Genomic DNA, 17,594 nt, shown 5'->3' on the forward strand with positions numbered 1-17,594 from the left:
GCTGGCTAAAAGAGCGCTTTACAGTGAGTTACTGCTAGTTTAAGCAATCAAATCTTGGATTAATGAAGTCACAGTTTATTTTGGTTATACAGTATAGCACTTAGAGAGAGCTTTGCTGAGGTATACGCTTAAAGGGAAAGTTCACCCACATGTTTTCACTGTTACTGCTAAAATGCTCCAAACAGTTCCTTTATGTTGTCCCAAGATGATATGTAAGTATCAGTATTGATAGTTTTTAGGATATCTATAAGCTAGTCTGCCCCAAAACAGTGACAAAATTTGCATTTAGAAGATATAAAACTGATATAAACATGTAAAGCTGCAGTTTCCACCCAAATGGATCAACGGTTTTATTCACATTAACTCACACTACAGTTTCTCATCACATCACATGGTTTCCGCTACATTCATTCTTCCATGGCGGGGCGCCTCGCCAAAATTCATCCCGCCACGGATACATTACAGCTTCTCATTCAAAACATTTAATTTTTTTAATAGCAGGTGATAATCGCACCAAAACGTATTACAGGGTAAGTGAATTATCACAGCGCAAACTTTTCTGTTACCGTAGTAGTGCTGTGCGCCATTTGTTTAACCCTTTAAGGTTACGTGCTGACTGGCTGACTGACTGGCTGACTGACAGGTGCGTGAGGCCAGCTAACACGACGTATAGCCGTTTCACTTTACTTCAGGATGCATTAATATCGCTCTGTAGGTCTAATGAAGAAGTATTCCTAGCAAATGAAATAAATGTGGGAGACATACTCGTTAAATCGCACTTCAGCGACGCTTATTTGAGAGCGCACAAGATGATCACCCTTCCATTTATGGCGCTCAGTGTTGCTGACTGTTTCCAGCCCAAAAGCTGTCGAGATCACAAGCATTTACGCACTGTTCCAAGCATATGTATGCGAAGAACGGGGGCTATGGCATCTCTTTGGGAGATCATAACAGGTTTATGAGGGCAGACTGGGGCTGACGGGCACGCCGTTGCAAAATCGCCCAAATTTTCACTACCCGCCTATGTCACTTTTTACCCGTAAAAATAAATTCAAAACTGCCCAATCTGGCAACACTGTCTGCACTTGAGCAGCACATATATGAGGGCGCGCAAGAAGCTTTGTGCACGAGCAGAGGAAATCGGCACGCAAGCAAAGAGATTCGCATGCTGTAGGGTATTACATGAATGCGATCTCGACTCGTAATACTGCGCTCACGACATTTGTCATTGAAATAACGCCACAGGTAGTTAGTAGATCTGGCTAAAAAAGGCCTGCTGCCACAGCTGGAAAAAATCCTAGAGGAAACACTGCATCATAACCAATCAAATGCTCTTTAGTATCTGATATGCCCCGCCCCCTTTAAGATGCTTCTCGTTTGCTTTTCACTTGATGCACTTGAGCTCAACCACTCTCACTGGCAAAGCGGTGATTAAACAAACTACTATTGGCCGTATTTCGACACTATGTCCCATCCTCTCATCGTGTTTCTGTTGAGATTTCATCAAACATTGAATACAAATGTTTTTTCAAAGCACTTCACAGGACTTTTAAAGCAAATTTAGGTTTTTGAACATTAAACAATTAAGTTGTATCCCCCAAAAAACATGTATTGTTTCAACTCATTTTAAATAAGTAGTTTGAACAAGCACCAAAAGTCCTTTTTTGAGTGCATCTTTAAGTGGTTTGATAGGTAGGTTCTATGGTTCTATGAGAGGTACTCTCTCTCCAAAAAAAAAAAAATTTTTACTAATGCTTTGCTTCTTAGACTTTACACACCTGAAACTTGTCTATAGCACTTGTTCACTGCTGCTCTTATAGTTGTGTAAATTGCTTCCTTGTCCTCATTTGTAAGTCGCTTTGGATAAAAGCGTCTGCTAAATGACTAAATGTAAATGTAAATGTAGGTTACAATGATAGGTTATATGATAGGTTACAAACTGTCAGAAAGGATGTCATACAAAAGTGCTTTTTGGTTAAAAGAGCACTGTATTTGCTTTCACTTAAAATTATTAGTTTTTTATGCTTGTTCAAACTACTTTTTTTAAATGAGCTGAAACAACACAATTTTTGACGTTTTTTGCCAACAACTTAATTGTTTTATGTTAGGGATGCACTGAGATTAAAATTATTGGCTGAAACTCAAAACCAAAAAAAAAAGAGGAAAGCAAGGCCGAAAACCGTAACACCGAAAGAACTTATTATTAGCACCCTACCATTTATGGCTATGACTGTGTGCTAACCTTACTATACTAAAGGCATTGCATTTGCATAAATACATATTGTAGTTTAAAAATAAAATAAATGTTCATTCAGTTTGTTTTGTAGTTACTATGGGTTATTACAAAAGCATAGTAAAGCCAGTTTGACTGTAGTTTATTTTGTGGTTACTGTAATTCACTACAAAAACCATAGTAAAACTATAGTTCGTTTTGTGTTTACTATGGTTTTGTAGTAACAATGTTAGGGAAGATTGGCTCTTAAATGTTTATTTGCCACCCTTCAGAGAAAGACTGGAAATACGGGAGAAATACGGTAAATACTTTTACGGGGTGATAGTGAGATATAACTGAAAAATACCAGAGAATCCCGGGAAAAACGGGAGGGTTGACAGGTATGATGTAATCCCCTACCTCAGGGATTTTTTCCACCTTTTAGATAAACCACTTAAGCACTTTCATGCTATTGGGCACCAATCTCTCTCTCTCTCTCTCTCTCTCTCTCTCTCTCTCTCTCTCTCTCTCTCTCTCTCTCTCTCTCTCTCGCTCTCTCTCTCTCTCTCTCTCTCTCTCTCTCTCTCTCTCTCTCTCTCTCTCTCTCTCTCTCTCTCCTGCTCCATCGCGGTCAGAATCATTTTGTGTGTGCACTGCTTTATTTCCGCATCCAAGTAATGATCTTTATATCACGGATCAAGTACAGTCATGATGAAGTGCAGAGGATCTGAATAGAGGCTTCAGTAGAGCATGTGCAAGCCGCGGTTTCTGTTTGTCATCACAACATAGGCTACTGTTTTGGTAACAAAAATCTTTTAGCTTTAAAATAGATTTTTTGGGCCATTTTTGGTAAAAAAATGTTCAGTGGCTGAATATTCGGTGCATCCCTATTTTATGTTCAATCCACTTATATGTGTAAAAATGTATAAGTTAACTTAATTCTTCATGTTTTACTGCTCTGAATGTAAACATAAAGATTCACGCTTTAAACCAAAAACATTCTCATTTCATGCACTCAAAAAATTATGTTTAATGCCCAACGTCTTATTTAGAATAAGTTAAACTCAATTGTTTTAAGTTCAATCCACTTACATTTTAAAAAATGATTAAGTTAACTTAATTGATTTGTGTTTGAAAGGCATTAAAAAGTGTGTATTAGCTGGTATTCATGTAAATCTAATGCACATATTTTTAATAATCAACATGCAGACGATCAAGAACATAAACCAGCTCACATCTTTACTTTAAATGTAAACATGAAGATTCACGCTTTAAACCCAAACATAATAATTTCATGCACTCAAAAAATGTCAAACGTCCTATTTAAAATGAGTTGAAAACACAATTCTTAAGTTTTTTCAGGGCACATCTCAATTGTTTTAAGTTCAGTCCACTTAAAATTCTTAAAAATGATTAAGTTATTTTAATAGATTTGTGTTGGGACAACATTAAGGAATTGTGTGGAGCCCAACACATTTTTCAGTGGACACTCAAATAATAGCGTTTGCTGCTTGTTCTAACTACTTAGTTGATATGAGTTGACAAATACGAACAACACGATTCTTGAATTGAACAACACGATTCTTGAGATTTTATTGTGGGGACAACTGAATTGTTTTATGTTCAATTCACTTCAATTTGTAAAAACACAAGTTAATTCCTTCATGTTGTCCCAACACAAGTCAGTTGTTTGGAGCCCAGCATTTTTTTACAGTGTAGATAGATTTTGTTGTATTGATGCACACCCTGCCCTGCATTCATTTGATTTAGTGTCCGTTCCAATATAGATATAGTACTGTGTGCAATGTAGGAATAATACCATCAGTGTTTCTATGCTAAATGCCATTCAGGCAAATGCATATTGTGTTATGACTGTTCTCCAATCAGCTCTACACACTGTAAACATCCTCAATGAAGGGATTCATCTGTTTTTGACCTCAAAACTCTTGTATTTCACCCAGACGTCCAATCGACCCCTTAGAAGTCATAATTATCATCTGCGTGTGTGTACTGTAGAATATGTGTTTGCCTCCATAAGCCTCTAATTGCCACAAACAGCATCAGTTGTGGCTGTAGTTTTAAATAAATCCTCTTGCGCAGGTCCAGGAACAGCTGTACAGGGCAGGACGGCCCGTCTGGTGAATGCGAACGTAGCGTCCAGGTTATTTTTCAGGCTGGCGGCCTCAACCCTGAGCTCGGAGCGATGGACAGATGGTCCATTTGAGACGCCACCAAACTAATCATGCTGTTCCATTAGCAAAAGTGTCTCAGATAAACGGCTGACCATGAGCTCGCCCCGTGGTCTCTTCTCTTTCCAATTACTCTATTGATGGCCCATGTTTTGACACAAATTAATTGGGTCACCATGTTGGTGTGAGGAGAGAGAGAGAAAAAAGCGCCACGGGCAAAGTCATTGTGTGATTGGAGTAGCAAAGCTATGCTCTGGATTTAATTGATTTTGAATTATGTATGCGCGATGTATATGATTTATGGCCTGTTAAAATCTCTATTATGCAATACAGTGGGGGGAAAAACACTAGAAAGTGTTTTCATTTCGAAACGGATGCTATTACATTGTGGAGTTACAAATTTAGCTTTGCTTTAAAGGGCACCTATGATGAAAATCATGTTCACAGTTATATTAGTTTGATATAAACCCAACAGGTGTCTTTTTTTTTTATTTCCTGACGTTAAAATAGGATCTAAATCCCAGTAATTTTGATGCCTACTGCAACTTGACGTAGGAATGCGGTTTTCCCCGCCCACCAAATTGATTGACAGGTGCCATGTTTCTATAATAGCATCACATGTCCACAGAACATTTGTTTTGCGAATGAACTGGGATTAAAATATCTGTTCCAACTCTCTCTGATTTGTAAAAGTTTAAAACATTTTTAAAACTGAGCATGTTTGTAATAAAGTAAAATTGCCATGTAATTCTTAACCGCTATAATCAGCACGGCTGTATGGTGTCAGTAAATGCTAATATGTGTGTGGGACTCATCATTTCAGAGAGGCTTCAATAAACTCCACCATAAATGCATCAAATAAACTTACCTGGTATTTTTGACCAATGAGCTGTATTTCAGCTTCATTCGTGTCTCTCAATCTATCACTGACTGCTGTTTATCTAATGTAACGCATGATAAGCAGACACGCCCGTTGGAATGGTGTGTGGGAAGAAGCAGCTCATTTGGATTTAAACCCACAGGCTACAAAAACAGCTACTTTGTACTCAAGACAGCAAAATGGGCAGATTCTGGAGGCTATAATAAATAATCTGATGGGTGTTTTGAGCTGAAACTTTACAGACACATTCTGGAGACACCAAAGACTTAATTTAAATCTTGAGAAAGGGGTAAAATAGGTGCTCTTTAATGTTTTGTTTATAGCTAAATTTTTTTTGTCATCAATTTCTCATTATTTGCTTGTTTAAAAAAGGTTTTTGAGTTTCTTTCCTCTGTTAAAGACTGAAGAAGATATTTTGAAGAAAGCTGAAAAGCCTGTCGCCATTGACGTACATGGTTTTTTTCCTACTATGGAAGTCAATGGCTACAGATGTTTAGCTTTCTTTAAAATATCTTCTTCAGTGTTCAAAAGAAACTCATAAAGGTTTGGAACCACTTGAGGGAGAGTAATTAGTTACTCAAAAGAGTAAACGGGGAGTACGCTGGTCTAAATCAGAGGTGTCAAACTCAGTTCCTGGAGGGCCACAGCTCTGCACAGTTTAGTTCCAACCCTGCTACAACACACTTACCTGTAGCTTTTAAACAAGCCTGAAGGACTCAATTAGTTTGATCAGGTGTGTTTAATTAGGGTTAAAGCTAAACTGTGCAGAGCTGCGGCCCTCCAGGAACTGAGTTTGACACCTGTGGTCTAAATGCTCTGAGATTCTAGAAGTAAACAACAAATTGTAGTAATATTAGGTCTGCAACTAACGATTATTTTGATAAATGATTAGTTGGACTATACTGTATATGTTATATTTTGATTAATTCATTAATCAGATATGAGTGTCACGGTGGTGCCATGGGTAGCACGATCACCTCACAGCAAGAAGGTCGCTGGTTCGAGCCTCAGCTGGGTCAGTTGCCATTTCTGTGTGGAGTTTGCATGTTCTCCCGGTATTGGCGTGGGTTTCTTCCAGGTGCTCCGGTTTCTCCCACTAGTGCAAAGACATGCGCTTTAGGTGAATTGAGAAAGCTAAATTGTCCGTAGTTTGTGTGTGTGTGTGTGTATGGATGTTTTCAAGTGATGGGTTGCAGCTGGAAGGGCATCCGCTGTGTAAAATACGTGCTGGATAAGTTGGCGGTTCATTCCGCTGGGGCGACTCCAGATTAATAAAGGGACTATGCCAAAAAGAAAATGAATGAATTATTAATCCGATAAAAACAAAACCCTTTTTAATTTGACGTTGTTTTATTATAACTATATAAAACCTTAAATCACAGTATTATGTTTGTATAAAAGTGTACTTTTAAATAATGTCACTTATTGACTTTAAAGATCTTTTTAGTTTTGACATTTTTAACCTTGGCCATCTTTAAAGAGCAAATAAAGTGATTCTTTTAGTGATTCTTAATAAAGTGATTCTATTATAAATAATAAAAATATTGGTGTGGAGACTGTGGAGAACACAATGTTTTATTAATAGATTTACTTTAATGTGTAACAAAAGCAGGACATAAACAGCTATTGAGATGTTCCTAATTCAGACTAGAAGATGCATGGATGCAGAAACAAGACATTTGATTATATATTTTTATTATTTATATAGTTTTGAGGCTTAAAATGTATTGTGATCTATATATATATATATATATATATATATATATATATATATATATATATATATATATATATATATATATATATATATATATAGATCACAATACATTTTAAGCCTCAAAACTATATAAATAATAAAAATATATCATCTATATATATAACACAAACTAGAGAGTAAATGATAAATAACAAATTATAACTTCATTATATTATATAGCTATATATTAACTATTTATGTAAAACATAGTGTGTAATTGTATTATTATTATTATTATTCAGCTGAACTCTATTTTAATTATATTAAAATGTTTTAAAAATAACTATATAATATAATATAATATAATATAATGTAATATAATATAATATAATATAATATAATATAATATAATATAATATAATATAATATAATAGATAACCTCTACCAGTCAATGATATTTGCTTTTTAAAATTATTGTTGGAAGTAACTATACATTGTGATGTAAATTGCAGATATGGCACAACCATTTAGCACATGAACCCCAAAGAAAAATAATCCATGGGAACTTTTAGTTTTAATAAGGCGTCAGACTGACCTGGAGCCTGTTGTGTGTTGCAGGAGTTTGCGGACGGGATCTTCCAGCTGGTGCGAGAGAAATACAGCGAGCTGGCGGGCTGCTCTTCACTGCTGCACGCGCGACACAAAGGCCTGGCGGGCATCGTCATGACCAGAGGTACGGAAAAAAAAAACACATCTCCACCGGCCGCTGAATTATTGAAGAAGTTCAATAAGCTCCTGAAAGTCTCTGTGTGTCCTCTGAGTGTAGAGCTTTGGATGAAATATTTAGTGTTTTATCACCTGTGAAAAAGAAAGGGACAAAGATGCACATATATATTAGAATGGATTCAAAGAGCAGTCAAAAGACGGACTAAATGATTTGCTGGCAAGGGAGTCTTTCTTATTATTATTTAAGAAAAATCAGAAAATATTGAAGGTATAGAATCTTGCCACAGGAGGGACGTAATAAGGTAACAAATCTGGGGTGCGTTTCCGAAAACCATCGTTAGCTAACTATTGGCCCGTTTCCACTGAGTGGTACAGTACGGTTCGGTTTGGTACGCTTTTATGGCCGTTTCCACTGTCAAAAAGCGTACCGAACCGTACCGTACCACTTTTTCGGCACCCTTTCGAAAGGGTACCAAACACGAGAAAGGGTACCATAAGGCGGAGCCACATGCGCAGCTGAACTCCATTGGTTTACAGAGATACGTCATTCGCTTACGCAACAAGCCAGAATGAAAACAAAAAACCCGCCATGTTTGAATTACACAGCCGAGACATTACAGCGGAATTATAAATACATATAATAATGAGCCATGGTCGATCTGGGCTCAAACAAACCTTGTCGTCGTCTTGATAAACAGCCACAAAGCCAAGAAGAAGAGCAGATTTACCCTGTGCCCCGTAGTTTTTTATGAGAAGCCGGAAAAAAAGGAGCACATTATTTTTCAGCAAACATGAACAAAATGCCATGTATAACTAACTTATTATCTTCACCTTTTGGACTAATGTGAACTGGGAATGATGGAATTACTGTCTAACAGAGGCTACATGTGCTGCTGAAGATTACAGACACAGATGAGAGGTTTTCTCTGACTGTAGGCTATATTTTGTGTTGTTTTGAACCTAAATACTGACAAAATGTCTGCTATATGTAGTTCTTCTGTAGTTGGTAAAATATCGGAGACTGTAAGGGGATGTTTCATTGTTTCTGTCATTGATCTGCAGTTATAATCAACTCATGTTCATTGAAAAGTTAGTAATAAACATTTCTACACAAGTATTTATGTGTATGAAGCATCTGTTTTGTGAGAAGTGCTTCTCATATGATATGTAAGTGACCCATACAGCTTTATTGTAGACATTTCCTCGAGCGAGAATGACGTCGACTGAAACTTTCTGTCATACACCACGCCCACCAAAAGGGTACCCTTGTTAGTGGAAACGCAAGCCTGATAAAGGTGACCCGTACCAAACCGTACCGTACCGTACCAGTCAGTGGAAACGAGCCATAAGGTGAAAAGTTGCGTCGTTACAAACATAGTTTGTTGATTTGGTGTTTCCCAAATCCATCGTTCCTATGAACATTCGCAAACTGCATCACAAACTTGTACGCTTGCAACTACACCTCTAGAGCTGTTCTATTCCCAGTTATCCCCCCTATGCCCTATTCATTTCAAACTTTCCAACATTTAAACTTAGAATGATTAAAAAAAAACATTGAACTCATAGCTCTTAGGTGTTATTTGCTTTCAAAGTATTTTTCAGATATTTTATTATTATTTCAGTTTTAGCGATCTTCATATCGACAATCGCGTTCCCTTCGTAGTGCACTTTGAAAACATTTAAGCCATTTTAAACGCAGCCATGGCTCATGATCAAATCTATAGAAGTGCTATTATTTAAAAGCGGAATTTACTTTAGGTCTCCAAAGCTTATGAAAACAAAAATATATAGCATACACTAATGCTTTTATTTTATAGTAACTGACAAAATCTGAAACTTTTCAGATATTTTATTATTATTTCAGTTTTAGCAATCTTCATATCGACAATCGTGTTCCCTTCGTAGTGCACTTTGAAAACATTGAAGCCATTTTGAACACAGCCGTGGCTCATGATCAAAGCTATAGGTGAGCTATTATTTAAAAGCGGAATTTACTTAAGGTCTCCAAAGCTCATGAAAACAAAAATATATAGCATACACGAATGCTTTTATTTTATAGTAGGTTGTTTATTAAGAAATGTATCTGTACTGCAGGCCTATATGACATGGGCCTGTTGGCTAGAACATTTCTGCAGTCATTTGAATGTGACAAAGTTGTAAAAGTAGACTTTTCAAAAAATATTTCCTATGTAGTAATAATAAATTCAAAATAATAAAATTATTATTATTATTAAGTAGGATTGTTTTCATTTCTTAATAAATAGCTGAGTAGCAGTAACTTAGCAGAAATAATCTTATTGCTACTAATAATCTTAGTAGCAAAAACAGGCTTTTCATGAGCTGCAATATTCGTTTAATCAGTGGGCCAATAAGAAGAGCTCAAAGCTGGGGCAAGCATCGCGGGCTTTTGTTAACTTTAGCAAGTTCACAACTGTTTCATGTTCTAAGGTGCAAAGATGCATTCTGCATGAACGTCTCCTGAATCTGCGCTTGCGGTGAACATTTTTATAATGAAAACTGGCCACACGGTCATCACTTACACAAATGCTCCCAAATATATTTTGAGGTTGCATAGACACAATTTTGAGCACATATACGACCAAAACGCAATCTCAAGCCCTGATGAATAAACAAAGTTAAATAAATTAAGTGTTGTTCATTCTTAGTTTGTGTTACTAAATGTATAAACTAATTGTAAGAATTGTAAAGTGTGACTGTTTCTAACAGCCAAAAAAATAAATGTAATATAAAAAAGTATAATGATTATAAATTCATAAGTTCATCAGAGTTTATATCTCAGTTCATCCTTTTTTTTTTCTAAACTTTAACTTTATTTCATGTAACTGTGAGTTTGTAGATTTTCCTGTAAATCTAAGTGCATATCCGGCAACTCTAACTTTTTGTTTTAAGCTGCAAGGAAAAAAAGTCATAACTGAGCAACAAATCTCATGTAGCAACAGCTCAGCCAATGACGTGTGCTTGTGGTCTGCTAGTCTGACCAATAGCAGATAGTGTTTGGGAAATCAGTTTGTAAACGTGCTCTTTTATGCACTTTATTTACTGATAGAGGAACAACAACAACAACAAAACTTTTCAATATTGAGTTCTCTGAAGATGTTTGATTTGTCACCTGTGCAAAACTTTATTCTTATAATGTGTTGCTATGTGGTTACTATGGTGGTTGAAGAGGTATTGTAGGTAGTTTCTGGAACTTTCTCAATCGGATTACCATTAATTCAAATAAGACAATTTTGTTCTTGTTTTTTTGTCTTTCTTTCTTTCTTTCTTTCTTTCTTTCTCTCTTTCTTTCTATCTTTCTTTCTTTCTGTCTTTCTTTCTTTCTTGAAAGCGAGGTGTGTTCAGGCATGTTATTGGCACGTTGCTATTTTGAGGCATCTGAATCTGACGAACTGAAACCTGCTCTAAAGTGAATGGCACAATTATTTTAAAGAGTACATTAGTACTTTGTGCCTTGCTGCACAACACATTTACACTTTGCTCATTATACACACAGGATGCACAGCAGCACACACACACACACACACACACAAAGGATTACAATGTGTACACAATGTGTATGTATGTCTATGTATGTATATATATATATATATATATATATATATATATATATATATATATATATATATATATATATATATATATACATATACATATATGTGTGTGTGTATTCATACAATGTATGTTTGTATACACATAAAAACAAAACTATACATAACTTTTTTGTATCCTATACAGTACATATATAATTTATATCTAAATATAAATATTAGGGGTGTCAAAATTAACTGTTTCTTCGGTGCACCGTGATGCAGATGGGGACAGTTTGATATCGGTTCAGTTATAGATCATAACCGGTTATTATGTACTGACATCATTTATCTCCTATGCACAATGTCGCAGTAGAATACTATGGCGAAGGAGGCGAGGGTGAGTAAATAAAACACTACTCCTACTACTTAAAAGGTAGATAATTATGCACAGTTCAACTGCTTGTGAGTTTGCTGGAAAGTTTTTCATTCAGGCACAGCACAGGGGCCGCTATTTCACTACTAGAAAGAGATGCTGTTAAAATCCATTTCTGCCTCTCTCTCACTCACTTTGGACATTTGACCCAGGGGCATGTTTTTCTCTTGGCTGGCTCTTCTCTTGGCTGTTAAAGCAATACTTGTGGATCCAGACACGAGCGTGCCTGTGGTGCGAGTTTTCTCCACTGTGTCAATTGTACTATGCGCATATAGACAGTAACCATGGCTGTTCTTCCTGCGTCACTCATTGGTGAACAGCACTTTAATTTTAAAGCCCTTTCTGTTGAGCGGTTGAAGACAATGACCAATCATAAGGGCGTAAGACCTCGCATGACAGCGCTCAAAAAGCAAGCGGGATAATATTTACATTAGTTTATTTCCTATAAATGCTCATGCTGTCTTCTGTACATGTATTGGAGTTTTGTTTGATATTCAAAAAGAGTGTTTTCTTTGAGCAGGTCAAATTAAAGGTACAGTTCATATATCTGACTGCTTGTATTAAAAGACAAAATGTATTAAAAATAATATATAAATATTAATATATTTATAGATTTTAAGTTCTTGTGTGGTGAAGAAAAAATCTAATTATGCATAGAAAAGCATAGTCAAGGCACCGAGATATCAAATAGAAGTGAATCGATGGCATGATAATCGTAACTGAACCGTGAGACCAGTGTAGATTCACAACCCTAATAAATAGACATTTTCTCAAATGTATGCATGCATGTGTGTATTTATATATACATAATAAATATAAACACTTCACACACTTATAAATGAGGTGCCATGTCAAGACACGTGCATATACTCCTACTAAATGAATTACTTTCATATACACCTATACTATTGGACATTAAAAATATATATATGAAACTTGTGTATATACATGTAAACTCAATGCTTACGTAAAGAGCCACATTAACACACGCACACACATATGAACTCGCTGCATGCAAGCACATATATCCTCGCATATACCTTTAACTTGATCTATGCATATGCGCCTATAAACTGTCGCACATCAATATAAATTTGCACATCAACATAAACGCAGTCTCATGGCAATTCGTAACTTTTTGATATAGTGGCTAATTCGTATGAATTCGAACAATCTCATTCATACAGTTTAGTACGATTTGCCTAGCCCCCCGATGACTTTTGGGTTTAGGGGTGGGGTTTGGTGCCACGCCTCCATTTTAAAATCGTACATTTTCGTACGACCGAACTTTTCGTTACGTTTCCGTTATGTTACGTTTCCGTTATGTTACGTTTCCTCATGACATCAGGCTAGTATAAATGCCCAAATAACGCTCGCGCAAACACAAAATAAAAATGTGTGTATATAAACATATATGTGTATATATAATAGTCAGCATTTGAAGTGGATCAAAAAAGTTTACCCTGTATATCACGTATATAAAAAAAATGTTTATAAAACGTTTATTAATTGTACCCAGCACTTATAGCACTATATAAATGTATAGGGGGTTTCCTTTATATCACTAAGCCCAAACACAAGCCCACTCTCTGTATCCCAAATAGCTATTTAACGGTTCATTCTTGCTAAAATATACAGTATTTATCCACCAAATTGTGGAGTAGTGGAGCCGAGACAGGCCGATGTGCCGCTTCAGTGTGTTTGTGTATAAACCACGGCCGCCGCTGCAGGCTTTCAGGAGTCATTGCAGGATCAGTATCAAGTTTTTCTTTTGAAGACCACAGCTCATCAATTTAGACTTCAGTGAGATCTGACCTAATCCCTGTCCTCGCTGCTCCGTCGCTCTCTCTTTCTCTCCGTCTGCCTCACAGTAATTGCGGAGCATGTTTATTAAGACTGTTATCTTCAAAGATCCAGACATCGGTGCCCAAGAATCTGTGGCAGGCGAGCAGACACGCAGAACTTGACAGAAACACTGGGGGTTCTGTTCGCTGCTCTTTGAGCCTCTATTGAATCTTTTAGACTGGCACGGGCACCGCTGGAATATTAATGCGGGTCCGACTTTGAACGGCAGGACTTTCGCAGAGGGAGTCGTAACCTGAGCGAAAGTGCTCCTCGCAGGACTCTTATTGGATTATTTCATCGGCTAACGTTAAGAAACAGACACCGCTTGAATCAGACGCCGTGAATAATCGCATTTCAACCAGCGTGCTGGAAAATGCTGGGGTTTGAACATTTGAAGGGCTGGTAAATGTGTTTGTTTCCACATTTGGAGAGCTGATGATTGTGTTTACAGCAGTCAGACAGATTTTCTTTGGTGGGGAAGAAAGTCATCCTGGAAAGTTTTCTTCCGAATATGATGTTATGTGAGTTTTGTGACAACATTGCAACCCAGGCTCATTCTGATTACGTACCCCTATGTACATTTCTGGAGAGCGCCAAATACGTCCCAGGAGGTACGTCTTTTTGCAGTTTTTGTTTTCACGAATCCACCAGAGGCCGCTGTGAGATCTGAAATTTCTCTTGCGAGTGCCTTTCGTGCCTGCTGTTCTCAAATAAATCCACCAGAGGCTGCTGTGAGATCTGAAATTTCTCTTGTGAGTGCCTTTCGTGCCTGCTGTTCTCACATAAATCCACCAGAGGCCGCTGTCGGGTGAATGACTGACTGACCGCCTAATTCCCCACCCACTTTCCTAAACCCAACCGATAGTGTTTTCAAAAGCACCGATTGACCAGTACCCACCCACTTCCCTAAACCCAACCGACTGTTTACAACAGTGTTGAATTCAGAAAAAGAAGTTTAGGGAAGTGGGTGGGCAGGTCAATCGGTGCTTTTGAAAACACTATCAGTTGGGTTTAGGGAAGGAAGAGGGTGGGTCAGTCGATCACTCAGTCAGTCAGTTGACAGCAGCCTCTGGTGGATTTACGTGAGAACAGCAGGCACTAATGGCACTAGCGAAAGAAATTTGAGAACTCAAAAAGCATACACAGCAGCATCTGGTGCATTCCCAAAAACAAAACCTGCAAAAAGATGTAGCTCCTGGGACTATTTGGTGCTCTCTAGAAATGTACATAGGGCTACATATTCAGAAGTCTGGGTTGGGTTAATCCGTTTAAATAGGCAGATTAGGTTAGGCAGGCAAGTTAGGGTAATTAGGCAAGTTATTGTATAAAGATGTTTTGTTCTGTTGACAATCAAAAATATATATAGATTAAGGGGGCTAATAATTTTGACCTCAAAATTGTTTTAAGAAATTTAAAACTGCTTTTATTCTAGCCAAAATAAAACAAGTAAGACTTTCTCCAGAAGAAAAAATATTATAGGAAATACTGTGAAAATTTCCTTGCTCTGTTCAACATCATAGGGAAATATTTGGGGGGAAAAACTCAAAGGAGGGTGAATCATTCTTACTTAACTGTATACCTTTGAGGTACCAACATGTACCACTCAGCCCGTTAACCTTTTAATTTCTGAGAGTCCATTACAAGTCATCTTTTTTAAAATTTGCTTCATATTTGATATCATTTTAAAACAAACTAGCCGAATTTACACAAAAGTTTTCATTCAGTGGGAACGATCATGGAAACACAATTTGTTAAACGCTGATGGTGCGCTCCATTTTGACCTCATTTAATATTCAAACGTTTTAACATGCAAGAGCAACTTGTAAAGGATCAATCGGCGAGCCTCTTTATTCCTAATGGCATGTAAATTGACTTGGTTAGACGACGACCTCGGCCATTTGCTTTACACCCTGAAGAAAATGTGTTTAATGCAAATTCATCAATTTTCAGAAATAATCCCATTTTTTTCTCATCCCCCCCCCACTACAAAACACACAATGTCCTTTCCAGCCAATCCAATAGGGTCTTTCCTAGACCTCCCCAAAGCAGAGACGCATAAAAGCCCATCTAATGATTTCCTTATGATTTGATGGCCTCATAAAGGAGCTGATGAACTGCATTCTTTCCTTGTTTTTGCGAAACAAAACTCATTTAGGAAATGTGAGGGTAATGATGCTTATTAAGCTCATATCAGCATATGGGCTTCCCCTGACAGACCTGCACTAGACTGACCCGACTGCTGATTAATAGTGTCTCGCTTATGATCACATACAAAAGACCGCACTGTATGTTATTGCACTTCCTTTCGAGGACTATTCATGTCTGTTGTGTTATTTTGAGCATATGTTTTTGTTGATCTGGTATTGTGGAATTTACAGTTTTATTTTGGCTGTTTGCTGAGGTTATTTCTATATTGAATTATAACATGAATTACATATGAATTGATGTGTAACAGTATATGAATGGCATATTTGCTGTAAAAAGAAGAGTTCATCTGCAAAATACTTAGACTTTTTAGTGTGTATTTTAGAGTTCCTTTGTAAAAGAAAATACAATTTCTGAAAATGAAGTCAAAGTAAATTAAACAATTAGTAATTAATAATAAAAGGTGTAATTAGATTCAGTACAGTCGAATTTCCAATGACTATATCTATCTATCTATCTATCTATCTATCTATCTATCTATCTATCTATCTATCTATCTATCTATCTATCTATCTATCTATCTATCTATCTATCTATCTATCTATCTTTTATTTTTTTATTTATTTTATGATCATTTTGTTTTATTATTAACACTACTATTGTGCACACATTCACCATTAAATGTGGCCTTTTTTGATTGATTGATTTATTTGTTTATTTATTTATTCAGCTATTTATCTATTTAATTATTTATTTATTCAGCTATTTATCTATTTAATTATTTATTTATTTAGGTTTTTAATTTAATTTATTTTAATTTTATTTAATGTTGTTTTATATATAACACTTTATTATTGTGCACACATTCACCTTAAGCTGTGACTTTTATTTATTTATTTATTTGTTTGTTTATTTGTTTTTATATTCGTCTATTTATCTATTATTTTATTTATTTATTTAGGTTTTATTTTTTATTTTAATTTATTTTAATTTAATTTATTTTATTAATAACACTTTATTATTGTGCACACATATTCACTATTAGCTGTAACCATTATTTATTTATTTATTTATTTAATTATTTATTTATTTATTTATTATTTATCTATATATTTATCTATTTGTTTATTTATTTAGGTTTTTATTTTAGTTACATTTTATTTTATCAATAACACTTTATTATTGTGCACACATATCCACTATTAGCTGTGACTTTTATTTATTTATTTATGTTTTATTTGTTTATTTATTCATCTATTTATCTATTATTTTATTTGTTTGTATATTTAGGTTTTGTTTTTTATTTTATTTATTCATTTTATTAATAACGCTTTATTATTTTGTACACATATTCACTATTAGCTGTGACCTTTTATTTATTTATTTATTTATTTATTTAGTGTCTGGGAAAGTGTCAGAGAGATGAAAGTGTTGAATAATGTTTGCATAATGTTTTGAGGTTGTTGTGTGGTGTAGTTGGGTTGGAGGGAAGAGGGGCTTTGCTTAAAAGCACCAAAATGTATTGTCTATACTCTCAGAGAAAAAAAAAACATTATAAACAGTCAAAATTATTCGCTCTCCTGTGCGTTTTTTTTTCTTCTTTTTGAAATACTTCCCAAATGATGTTAACAGATCAAGGAATTTTTCACAGTATTTCAGATAATATTTATTCCTCTGGAGAATGTCTTATTTGTTTTATTTCAGCTAGAATAAAAGCAGTTTTTAATTTTTTATAAACCATTTAAGGACAAAATGATTAGCCTTCTTAAGCAATATTTGTTTTCAATACAGAACAAAGCACGGTTATACAATGATTTGCCTAATTACCCTAACTTTAAGCTAATTAACCTAGTTAAGATTTTTAATGTCACTTTAAGCTGAATACTAGTGTCTTGAAAAAGATCTATAACAATATTA

General features: G+C 35.7%; 1 protein-coding gene across 1 annotated transcript in view; it reads left to right on the top strand.

The window, feature by feature from the left end:
* adarb2 (adenosine deaminase RNA specific B2 (inactive)) overlaps window positions 1–17,594 on the top strand; it is a 98,566-nt gene that overhangs the window by 42,805 nt on the left and 38,167 nt on the right. The window contains 1 exon segment of the mRNA XM_056450655.1: window positions 7,596–7,710. Coding sequence (XP_056306630.1) covers window positions 7,596–7,710 — 115 coding nt within the window.

Source organism: Danio aesculapii, chromosome 24 (assembly GCF_903798145.1).
Source record: "Danio aesculapii chromosome 24, fDanAes4.1, whole genome shotgun sequence".
Taxonomy (NCBI): domain Eukaryota; kingdom Metazoa; phylum Chordata; class Actinopteri; order Cypriniformes; family Danionidae; genus Danio; species Danio aesculapii.